This window comes from Choloepus didactylus, chromosome 10 (genome assembly GCF_015220235.1).
Source record: "Choloepus didactylus isolate mChoDid1 chromosome 10, mChoDid1.pri, whole genome shotgun sequence".
NCBI lineage: Eukaryota > Metazoa > Chordata > Mammalia > Pilosa > Megalonychidae > Choloepus > Choloepus didactylus.
The window spans coordinates 131044626-131056724 of record NC_051316.1 but is presented as its reverse complement, the minus strand read 5'-3'; the positions used below and the strand labels follow the sequence as shown (position 1 = coordinate 131056724).

The 12099-nt window shown below is 56.8% G+C and overlaps 1 protein-coding gene across 1 annotated transcript; it reads left to right on the top strand.

Moving 5' to 3' along the window:
• The first annotated feature begins 7718 nt into the window (after positions 1-7718).
• Positions 7719-11169, top strand: LOC119545399 (lipocalin-1-like). Its single transcript, XM_037850869.1, is given in 6 exon segments — positions 7719-7808; positions 8195-8322; positions 9134-9204; positions 9698-9808; positions 10471-10572; positions 11045-11169. Coding segments are annotated over 6 exon segments (627 nt in total).
• Positions 11170-12099: the final 930 nt, after the last annotated feature.

Below are 12099 nucleotides of genomic sequence, written 5' to 3'. Positions count from 1 at the left end.
ATTCCTCGGAAGTCTCTGTAGAGGAGAGAACCCTAAAGGCTGCTGAGGAAGGAGAGGTGGCAAACGGTTAAATGCCTGCAGAATCAGCTCCCGAAACTAGGACTCTTCTTGGAATCTGGGACCACGCTTGCGGGTGCTTCGTGCAGGAGGTGGCCCTGCCCCATGTTTAAGGGGCGAGTGGACACACCGTGGTGCGTGAGCTGAGTCAGGAGCCAGGGAGGAGCACACCTGCAAAGACTGCCCACGTTCACAGACTTTTTCCATTAACTGACCAGCTTCGGCTCGCATGCGTAGCAGCACATTTACGGGAGTTGGTTCTGGAAGGTTGTTAGTGGCGGGGGTGGTGGGGAGAGCCGTGGAGGGGTCCACTGGGGTTGGGGTCCCGCTCGTGTGCTTCTGAGTGGTTACAGACGTGTGCAGCGAGCGCCCATCACCGTGCCGTGAAAAGGTTAAATCTACCTCCACGCGTCATCTTCAATATTGAAAACGAGTTTGTCTTGGAAATCGATAAATCAAGGTGAAAGACCCACAAAGGACGCGTTGACATTTGGACCACATGGCTCGCGCCTTCCCTTCCTGTCCGTTCCCGCATCTCGGGCATTCGGGTGTTTACAGAAGTTCACGGCTGTGCGTGGACCCGGCGTGAACAGTTTCACTCACAAGCCAGTGACTGTGTCTCCGAGCTTCTCACCCACAAGGTCTTTACAAATCAAACAGTCGCTCGAAACACTTGTGTCAGAGCCTGCCCCGCAGAGGGGCTCCCTTCTCTTTCTCCTTGCTCTGGGGTCCTCAGGGAGAGCTCACGATCGTCTGTTCTGTAGTGGAGTTTGGGGGCCCCCAGACCCCTGCTCAGGCCAGGTCCCCAGCTGCAGGGGGAAGGCGTCGGGCCCGGGGGGCTGCGGAGCCGGGAAACCTCGGCCTAGGTGCTTCCTGGGCTCTGGCTGCCCACCCCCCCAGCCAGCTGACCCCACATGGCTGGACAAGTCTTCTGCTGGGACCCCCGTGCCGGCCGCATCAGGGAGTCCTGAGGTCACTGGACGCCGGCAGCTGGGGGGCTGGCTGGGGGACCCGCCTTCCGAAGCCCCTTCCCGGGGTCTCCTCGCCATAAGGGGGTGGAGGGTCAGAGAGGCCGGAGCAGGAGGGGAAGACGGGCAGTGTCCCCAGGGGCCAAGCTCCCGGCATCTGCTTGGCATCGACCTGGCGCCAGGAGCAGGGGGCCCAGGCCTCGGTGGCCCCGGGGCACACCCTGTTTGTGTGACATTCACACACAGCAAGGTGCAAAGTGGCGGAACAAAGGGGTCCTGTGTCCAGATAAGCCGGGGCTGGAGGCACTTGGGGAAGAAGGCACCAGGAACACAAACACAGACGACCTTTTCCCGACAACGGGGTCCCCTCCCCACACACCTCGGCCAACTCACCCACCACACCCTGGGGCTCCCACGGCCAAGGACAGTCAAGGGCAGGCCGGCTCATTTCCATGACAAGCTGATCACTCGGCTCAGGGGGTTAACTTGGGGGTGCTTCTGCTGCGCCCAGCGCTGCAAGAGGAGGGAGCAGAGGTGGGGGGTGGGGCTGGCACCGCATGGCCGTGGCTCGTTCGGGGCATGAGATGGGCAGGGGGACGCAGCGGACCCGGCGGGCAAGGCCCCCACACCACCCCAGTGCTGGGTCTGCAGGATCGGGGGCGCTGGGGGGCATGGAGGGGGGACAGGGGCTGGTGGGGTTCCAGGGCACAGGCTCAGGCAGGGGGGCTCGGGGGCCAATTCCTGGCGCCCCTGGGGCCAGCCCATTGGAGAGGAGCCTGGGGGGATCCTGATCAGGTCGGAGAAGGAGGCGTGGGGGTCACAGAGGAGTGCGTGGGGGCTTTACTTTACTCTCTTGTGAACCGGGAGGGGTGGGGTGCCATCTGCGAGGCCCCCCGGCTCTGAGCACCCCGGAGCCGACAGCAGTCTGGGGCTCCCTTTGCATGAGCTCGGGGACTTCGGGCCTGATGACCTCCAGGCAGGACGCGGATAGAAACCAGACGGGAAGGAGATGCTCCACGTGCCCAAGAGTGGTTCATTTGGGGTGGTGGGATTCTACATGACTTTCTCTCCTCTTCCAGCTTTCCCAAATGTTTGTCATAGTGTGGATCATTTAAACAATGACCTTAGGCCACTGTCCCAGGGGAGATGCACCCTCAGCAACTTGGGAGCTGGTCTCAGCACCAGGGCCCACGTGTCAGGGAGGGGCTGTCTGCCCCTGACCAGCCCGGCTCGGCCTCTCGGGGGACACGCGGGCGATGAAGGCTCTGCTCATTCTCAGTCCAGCAGGTTGGCCACCCGGTCGTCTGTCCATGCCCGGCCATCTGTCCATGCCCGGCCGTCTGTCCATGCGCTCTCTACAAGGAGGGGCAGGGCCAGCAGCGCCAGCGGCCAGTGGAGAGGAGCTGCTGGGCAGAGGGTAGGGGTCCCCCCACCCCTGCCACCCTGTGCCGTGCGGACCTGCTTTTCAAACTGCACTAAAAATATTATAAAAGTAACAAGGGAAATGGTAAAAACTCATATAGTATAAAAAAGGTAGTCAGTTAAAACCAAGTGTCCCTTTGCTTTTGCAGATACAAGCAGGTGGAAGTATTTTCCTCCCTGATACTCTTTTCTGAATCATGAGATTTTTCAACACACAGAAAAAAAACAGAGAAAATAAACACCGTGAACCCACGCTCCAGCTCTGGAAAATCTTAGCACGTGTGTATTTGCTTCAGACTTTTTTTTTTTTGAAAAGGCAATTAAACTTACAGATATAACAGGGAGTAGATTCGATTTTGTGGGGTTGGAAATATATGCAATTTTGGAGGCCTCTTTAAAAAAGAATAAGTTGTGAATTCAAATTAAGTCTGAAAATAAATATTTGTAGTGTGAAAAAAAATCTCAAAAATCACATTTTAAAAAGGATGGTAAATATCACAAAATCCATGAAAAAATTACCCATGCTATTTATATTAATCACTTCCTGACATACTTCCGTAAAATTCTTTTTCCTACGTCTTTTAGCTGCTACTCCCAATTACTGCTTCACATGAAACAAGTTTTATATGATTTCCTATGAAGAGAAGAGAAAGATAATTCAGTCTTTGCTCCGGTTTGCTAAAGCTGCCATATGCAAAATACCAGAAATGGATTGGCTTTTATAAAGGGGGTTTATTCGGTTACAAATTTACAGTCTGAAGGCCATGAACATGTCCAAATTAACCCGTGAGTCATTTAGGAGCGATTTATCTTTATATAACATTATCTGTTTGTGTTGACTCAAATTTCATTGCCTTGCAGGCAAACAGAGCAGGCTGTACTGTATTGATTCTGTGAAATTTCCTGTTAGCTGATATTTGGTCAATTTTTACCACTCTTCCATATGTACTAAAAATAATGTAATTTGTAGTACACAAATTTTCCAAGTTTTGTGTTCAAATCTACATAGGTATAAACTTTAAAATTTACTCATCTCTCATTTTCTAGTAGAATATTAGTAACATCTGCCACTGTGATCACAGATTTGGCAGGATCTCCTGTGCTTTTTCTACTTTGGCTTTTTATGTCGAGATGTGGCGAGACTTCAGATTCAAGAATTACTCTATCTCTTGGAGGATGGGTGTTTTTATGTCAGCTTCCTTTTCAATCCTATTAATGCTTTTTGCTTTAAATTATGTTTTTGTCTGATCAGCTTCTTTGTTTTTGAAATTTGTTTATTATGTCCCTCTCCCACTTTGATTCCCCTTTCCCCATAGATTTTGTTTGTATGCACTTACGCAAATGGACTAAACTTTTGTTTTATATGTATTTTGAATTCTTTAAATATCCTCTAAAAATGGAGCATTCCTTTCCTGCCCTCCGTCTTGTTCTTATTGCCTTAAATCTTAGTTCTTCTTCTTAAAATTTAGCCATTAGTGTTCTTATGGTCAATTGTTAATGAAGTTCACTGACACATTTCAGTAATCATCTTCCTTGTTGTTGCTGGATCCCACACTTTCCCTTTTGGTTCACACATTTTCTTGCTGAAATTCATCTTTTGAAATTTCCATTAGCAAAGGTCACAGAGCGGTAAATATCCTTTTTTTTTTTTAAATGCCTGGTATATCTTTACTTTACCTTTGATATTTTAAGGAAGTTGAGCTGAGTATAACATTCTGTTGAGTGCGATTTTTCTTCAGTTCTTTGAAGATGTTAATCTGCTGTCCTGTGGAATACAGTGTTGCTTCCGGGAAATTTGCTCTGAGTTTACATCTACTTCCTCTGTAGGTAATGTGCCTTTTCCTTCTGAGAGTTTTTACTCTCTTTCTTTATCCGGGATGTTCTGCAGTGTGGATTTCTCTTTTGCTCATTACGTGGCATACAACTGAGATTTGGGATGTCTTTTCAATTCTGGAGAATTCTCAGCAACTGTGTTGCTTTTCTGTCATTTTTTTTTTTCTATGCTTTTCTTTTGGAAATCCTAATACACAGACACATTTGAGCCTCTTGATCTATTCTCCATGTTAAATAAAATCCCTTTTGTGTATGTATACGTGTGTCTGTTCTTTTTGCTTATCTGGTAAATTTCCTCAATGCCATTTTATTTCTAAATAGGTTAGAGATTCTCAATGTATTCCTAATACCACAGCTTCTCTTTCAAAAATTTCCGTGTTTACTATCTTCCAAATCACTGATTCTCTTGTCTACTATGGCCAGTCTAGAGTTTATCCCGTCTATTGAGTTTAAAATTTTCATGATACTACTCACTTCCAAGATTTATAAATATTTCTTTTTAGTGTCGCCTTACTTTTTTGTTCCATATTGGCCAGTTTTAATCTTGTAATTTTTTGTTCTTTTTAATTTTTAGGCATCCTCATCCTATTACTTGAATTTTGAAGAGTTTGTCAGCTGTTTCATTCTCTGGAATAAATTCTTATACTAACTGTTCATTTTTACTCTGTCTTTCTTAGCACGATGTTTCTCTGGGTAATTTGGAGCTGTGGTTTGCTGGCTCACTTTGAGAGAAGGCTGTTGAGTTAATGCGTTTCCCTTTTCTCTGACACCTGTTATCACCGTCCTGTTTGGTGTTTTCGTCGCAGCTTCGGCCTCCCAGCCCCGCATCGGAAGGCTGGTCTCCGGTTCTGTCTGTGAGGCTGTGTCTGTATCCTCTGACCTCTCCATTAAGCCGTTGCCTCAGAGATTGGCCAGGAGAACTTTCCGGCTCCTTGCTGGAGTCAGGGATGGCCCCGTCCTTCCCAGGCGCTGGACCCCGGGCCTCTGGGCCTCTTCAGGATGCGGGGTGGAGGTGCCGGCTTAGCCCCTCACCGCTGTCCCTCTCTCCCATTCCCGCTCGTGTGCGGGTGCAGGTGACTGCAATTGCTTCCTGACGTTTGGTTTTCCCTTCTTTATGTCCCGTCTGCCCCTGCGTCGTAGAAGGAGCAGAGCGGGTATGTCTGTGCCTACTCACTGCACTTCTTGGTCAGAAGCCCACGCCCTCCTGCATCCTGCTTTTAAAGAGTGTGTTTTGGAGAGATCTCTGTGTCAGCAAGAGAGAAGAACCCAATTCATCTGAATTCCTTCATGGCATTTCATTTTAGGGCTACTGAAACTGATCTGACCAGCCCCCGTTGTTGAGTTCTTGGGTAATTTCCAGTTTTTTGTAAGTATAATATAAACATCCTTGAACATACATGTGCACATTATACCTGTCTGAAGGAAAAATTCCTTGAAGTGCATTTAGGATGCATTTTGAACTTTGGGATGGATGTTTCCAGCTTGCCCTAGAAAGAGGTTGCACCCACACACCCACCTAGCGACACTGGGTATAAGTTCCTCTTTCTCGCACGTTTTCCGGCATTGTGAATTCACAAACTTGTAAATGGTTGTCAATCTGAGAGGTGAAAAGCATCATCAACTGCTGTCTTAGTCTGCATTTGAATTATAAATGGTTTTGAGCATTTAAAAAAATTCAGGTCTCTTTCTGAGGACTGATTGCTGGTGCTCTTTGCTCCATCTTCTGCTGAGTTGCTTGTGGTCTAATTATTGATTTTAAGAACACTACATATTAAAGAAATTAGGCTTCTTCTGGCTATTCTCCCCTGCCCTACCCCTCAGCCCCCAACCATTTTCTGTGCTGTCCTGGGTTCTGGGAGGTGCTGGGCTCCCCGGATCTCTGGGGCTGGAGGTGGAGCCCAGGCCCTCTCCTCCGTGTCTCCTTCTGCCCCAGATGGTGTCGGCCCCTCAGAGCTCCCTGCTGCAGCCCCCACCACCTCCTTCCAGCTTGTGCCCCCTCAGGCCTCTCTGCTGGCCCTGGGGTCCCCTTGGACGGGCCCTCACCTCTGATAACAGTCCGTTCATTCGGTTCCTTAACTGTCCGGGAGGGTCTGATTGTCATGTCTTGCAGTTATTTTTTCCCACGTCGGTGTTTACTTTTAACAATGTTTGTTTTGTTTTTAAGTTTGCTCTATAGGAGTTTTAACTGTTATGTAGCCAAATTTATTTTTCCTTTGTGTCTTCTGGGTTGTGTCCTGTTTCAGAGAGGCTTTTTGGGAGAAAAAAGATATGTATGATGTTACCTATTAGATAATACAGTGTAACATTAAAATGCCCATATTTTCATCCAGTGCGTGGTTTGCTTTTCAAGCACTCGACTCTCAGAGTCACTTGGAGCTCTTTCTGGTGAGCTGTTGAGGCAGGGATGTGGCTTTAACTTTCTCCGAAGGCCGAGCTAAGTCCTCAGTCCGTTCGTTGAACGTCTCATCTTCCCTTCTCCCACGAAGGGCCACCTTCCGCCTCGCGGGACTCTGGTTGTGTTCGGGCCGAGTCCTCTGCGTTCTAGCCCCGGTGGTGTTTGGAAGATCCAGGGAGAGGCACAACGATGCCGCGATGAGCAGCCGCCATCCAGCCTGCCGGGCTCGGCTTCCAGCCGGCTCAGCTCTGGGTTCCAAGGAAGGAGACCCTGTGCCGGCCCCAGGGGCTCCCAGGAAGGAGACATCTCCTGTGTGCTTTGGGGGACACGGGGCTGACCACGGCCACTCGACGAGAGGCCCCGAGACCCCTGGACGCTGACTCGGGCAAAGGCAGGTAACGAGGAGGGGTCGGGAGAGCCCGTGGGGAGGGGAGTAGGGTCAGAGGTGAGTGGGGGGCGTCGTCGGGGTGAGGGGCTAAGGGACTTCCCAGAGCTGCTGCTCTGTGAGGCTGTCCCCAGACGGAGGTGGGGGACGGGCCCGGCTGGCCTCAGCGAGCCTTGGACGTGCTCGGCTGCCACAACCTCTCGGCTCCCCTTCTCTGTGGGAGCTTTGTCCTTCTTTCGACGACGACTCTGAGAGTAGCTGTGGTCAGTGGCCCGCCAGGGACACAGCACGTCCCTTCTGCAGCGGGTGCACGGCCCCTTCAGCACTGCCCGGCCAGGGGGCCAGGGGACGGGGTGGAGGGTGTGCACCCCAGTGAGCGTTTCCCGCCGTGCCTCCCCCCCAAACCCAGATAAGCTAGTCTGTGAGTTGGCTCCTCTGGAAACTGAAGACTTGGAAGGATTTGGGCATGTGGGGATTTCACGAGCTGGTATTCAGCAACGTCCAACAATGACATTTTATCTGCTCCACTGGAGAACTGGCCACCTCACAGCTTGGCCAGCGCCGCTGCCAAGCTCCCGGGACCCCAGGCCATGGGCTATAAAGGCAGCAGCGCGAGGAGCCGGCTCAGCCCCGGCCCCAGCCAGAGCAAACCCCGGAGATGCAGCCCCTGCTCCTGACCCTTGGCCTTGGCCTGGTGGCGGCTCTGCGGGCACAGGACCCCCTGGCCTTCCCCCAGGAGGAGCCGGATGTGCGGCTGGGATGGGGTGGGCTGGGCTGGAGTGGGCAGCGGGGGGCTGTGACTTCTGGTTGGAGACCCCACCCCTGCCCCCGCCTGAGGAGACCTTGTCTAGGGTCAGGCCCTCAACCCCGCAGGGTCCTGCCCTGCCCCTGAGGGGCGGTCAGACAGGGCAGGAGGGAGCCAGCTGGGCCCGGGGTCCCAGGAGTGCGAGGTGGGGTCATTTCCCGTGGTCAGGGCACTTGGGGTGGGCCCGGTCAGGGCGTCTGGGCTGGCTTGCAGGGGGTGGGGGGCCATCTCCAGCCTCGGGGTGGGCTGTTCAGGCAGTGTGGGGAGGGGCCCTCTTGGGGGCTGCCGGAGCTTTCTCCTGAGCCCTGACGGGGAGCACCTGTCTCCAGGTGTCGGGGCAGTGATACCTGAAGGCCATGGTAAGGGACAGGGTCTCCGAAAAGAAGCCAGAGTCAGTGACCCCCTTGACCATCACAGCCCTGGATGAGGGTGACCTTGAGCTGAAAACCGCCACGCTGTGAGTGCCTGCTCTGGGTGGGCAGGGTGGGGGCCGGCCCCAGAGCCCCTCTGTAACCCCTCCTGCAATACCCTCGAGCTGGGGAGGGCACCCCGTGGGCTGCAGGGGTGTGACTGGGCCCCTGGGAAAGAAATGGAGTCCGAGATTGGTGGGGGGGGTGGTGGTCCTGGGTCCTGCCTATCACCCCATGCACATCCCCTGACAGAGACCCACAGGGATAGGGTTTGCATGAGGGGGCATAAGGCACCAGGAAGACCCCTCGAAGCCCCCATGTGTCAGCCACCTGTGCAGCTCCCATTGGTGCACTCACACCTGTGCAGCTGCCCACCTGGGCAGCTTGTACCTCTGCAGTTCCCACCAGGTGTCCTGCATCGTGCAGCAAACACAACTGTGCGGCACACACACCTATGTACTATGTAGCACACACACACCTGTGTGGCACACACACCTATGTACTATGTAGCGCACACACACCTGTGCGGCACGGCGGTGCCCGTGCTCTGGTCCTTTTGCCCAGTGCCATCTGCTTTTTCCAAAAGCCCCTGACTCGACCTTGCCCTCGTGGGCCCAGATGGCAGTGGGTGTGGGGCTTGTCCTGGGCAACTCTGGAAGGGAAAGGGCCGGGCTGGGAGGGGTCTGGGCACAGGGGCTGGACCCCTGGGGGCGAGGGAGGTTGGGTTGAAGGCTGCCCTGGTGCCCCGATGACGCCGGGATGCCGAGGAGCACCAGAGGCGAGCGAGCACCCGCGGCTGCTCCGAGGGGCTGGGGTGGGAGGCCCGGCTGCGTTTCCCAAGGGGCTTCTTTCCCCCAGGACGGATGGTCAGTGCCAGGAGCTGAAAGTGGTCCTGGAGAAGATGGATGAGCCCGGCAAATACAGCATCTGTGAGTCCCGGGATCCCAGCCGGAAAGCGGGCAGGCAGCCGACCCCTTCCAGGGCAGCCCCTCCTTTCTGGGTGCTGTAAATGCCCACCTCCCCTCTTGCTGGCCAAACTGCCTTAAAGAAGCAAGCACCAGCTTTGGTGGGTTTGTCCCCAGGAGGGACTGTGCTCCCAGTGTGGCCCTTGAGGGTCAGGGCTGTGCCCAGGGCAGGGGGCAAGGGGCAGATCCCACGTGACCAAGCAGCCCCAGCTCCCACCCCTGCCAGTCTTGTGGCCTGAGGGTCCCCCGTGAGGCTTGCTGGCTCGGGCTGGGGGCTTCTCCCCGGAAGGGCTGCTCACAACATGCTGGGTCCTTGGAAAGTGGGGTCCCCGGGGCCGGGGGCTCGGGCACTTGAGAGGCGTGGTGGCCTGAGGTGCTTGCCAGGCTGTGCCCCGGGTGAGCTCCACGGACCCCTCCTGGAGGGACTGCGAGGCTAGGCCGGGACGGTCTCCCGCAGACGGGGGCCGGCGGGTGGTGCACCTCCAGGAGGCGCGGGCGCGGGGCCACTACATCGTCTACTGCGAAGGCGAGCTCGACGGGGAGCAGGTCCGGATGGGGAAGCTCCTGGGTGAGTCTCGCCATCCCCGGGCCTCAGACCTCTTCCCAGTCCTTTCTCCCTTTGCCTCCCGCCTCCCCTCCGCTGGGACCCAGGAACCCACCTGCATTTCCTGGAGCCCAGGACTCGGGACCCCCAGCCCGTGGGTCTCTGCGGTGGGAACGCAGGGAGGGCCAGAGGACGGCTGAGGGTGCAGTGTCCAGAATGCCCCTGGACGGCCCCGACCACTCACTGGAGGGGGTTCCTCGCAGCCCCCCTGCAACAGGCAACCCCGGGGGCTCCAGCAGGGGAGAGGAAGGGCGTGTGACGGTGGGGGGCCCGCGCCAGGGCTTTAATTCCTGGCAGGGGGCCCGAGTGCACAGTGGGGTGCAGAGCCCCTCCTACCTGAAGGCGGTGCCCTGGTGGGGACAGGTAGGCTCTCTGGGGCCCCCAAAGGGGAGACGTGCTTCCTCCGTGGCTGGGCTCAGTCCCAGGGGGACGTGCGGCCGTGTCTAACGTGGAGCGTTTTCTGTTTTCCCTCCAGTTCCCCGGACGTTCAGAGCCCCCCCTTCTGCTTTCCTATCAAGCACCCCCCAGGCCCCCTGGCTGCAGCCCCCACTAGGTCCCCCAGCCCAGGGGCTCCCCGTTTCTCCAGACAGCTTCCCAGACACATCCCGTCCTGATCTCGCCCACAGGGAGAGACCCGGAAAACAACCCGGAGGCCCTGGGAGAGTTTAGGGAGGTCGTGGAAGGCAGAGGCCTCGACCCGGAGAGCATCTTCCTCCCGGAGCAAACGGGTGAGGAGACGGAGGCGCTGGGCTCCCAGCACCCTCCAGGCTGGGGCCGCAGGGGGGTCCCCTCCGTCTTTCCAGGGTGGGGACGGCGGTGGAGGGTCCCGGGCCCGACCGAGTCCCAGGGGTCTCCTGAATCCGATGTGTTTCCTTCTTGCTACAGAAACCTGCACCCCAAGGGACAGTTAGGGTAAGTGGGCGCTTTCGGAGGACGCGTGAGAAAGCCGGAGTGTCGGCTCAAGGGGACAAGAGGACACCTGGTGGCCCCACTGTCCTCCCCCCAAGTGTCAGGGTGCGGGGGCTGGCCCTGCCCGGGCCTTGCTTAGAGGATTCGGAAACCTGGCAGCCGTGCACCTGCTGCTTTGTGTTTCCTGGGGGCCGGGTCGTTCGGGCACCTGAGGCCACCTGCCCAGGTGTCCGCAGGGCTGGGATCGGAGCAGACCCCTGTTCTGCCATTATGAGCCCCCATTGGCCGCAGTCACCCCTGTCACCCCTTCCCACGTGGGCCATGGGGCCGGGAGACCCTCCTGTGTCTGCCCCGATGGGGGTGGCAGCCCGGAGGGTCCCGCATCTGTTCCTCCCCCGCCCCCACTGTTCCACTGATGGCACCCCCCCCACTCCCCCCACCCCCCACCCCACTGACTTCCCCTCTTTCCCAGGGGCGAGGTCACCCATCACCGTCACCGTGGCTGCCCCGGAACACCCCCAGGAGCACGTCCCCCCACAGGGGAAAGGAGCCCCCGGCTTCCCGTCCCCTTCTCATCCCCCAGCCTCCACCCCCTCCTGATTCTCCATAAACGGCTTCAGCATCCCCGAGACTCGGCCTGTCTGTTGGGGTCCCTCGCAGCGCTGCCCTGGGCGACCCAAGGTTGCCTGCTGGGAGGTGGGGGGTGGGAGGTGGGGTGGGGAGGACGTGAGGCCCCGCGGGGTTCCCGGCTCCCCGTGGTGGGTGCGGCTGCTGGGTCTGAGGGGGGTTCCTCCCTGCCTGGAGGGTTTCTGAGAGCCCACGCCCCTGGCACCCGGGATCTGGGCGGTGGGTGCGGCTGGGGACAGAGCCTGGTCCTGGGTGCTGCACCGGCGGGCAGGGGTCTGTGGCCACCAGGGTCAGTTACACCCAGGTGGGGGTCTGCGGGGTCGCCGGGATTGTCTGTGTCGGTGGAGAGGGGGCGCGGGAGCTCGGGCAGGCACGTGGCTTCGGCTGGGCCCCGCCAGTTTGCGGGTGCGTCTGACCTCCTGCACCCTCCCGGTCCCCTGGGGCTGCGTCCAGGCCTGCGCTGGCCTGGGGAGGTGGGTGCAGCCCCGGCTGTGTCACCTGCCGGCCTCACTGGGGGACCCTGGGCCCTGCTGTCACTTCTCAACGGTGGGTGCTGCTTCCCCCAAGGCCCCCGAGGGCCCTCCTTGTAGCAGGTGCTGCTGATGCCCGCTCCGGCTGCCCCGTGGGGTGGTTTCCAGGTTTCTGCAGATGCCGGGGCCTCTCCTGCATGGACAATGGGGCCTGTTGGCAGCCGGAGGGTGGGCTGGGAGCCAGGAGTC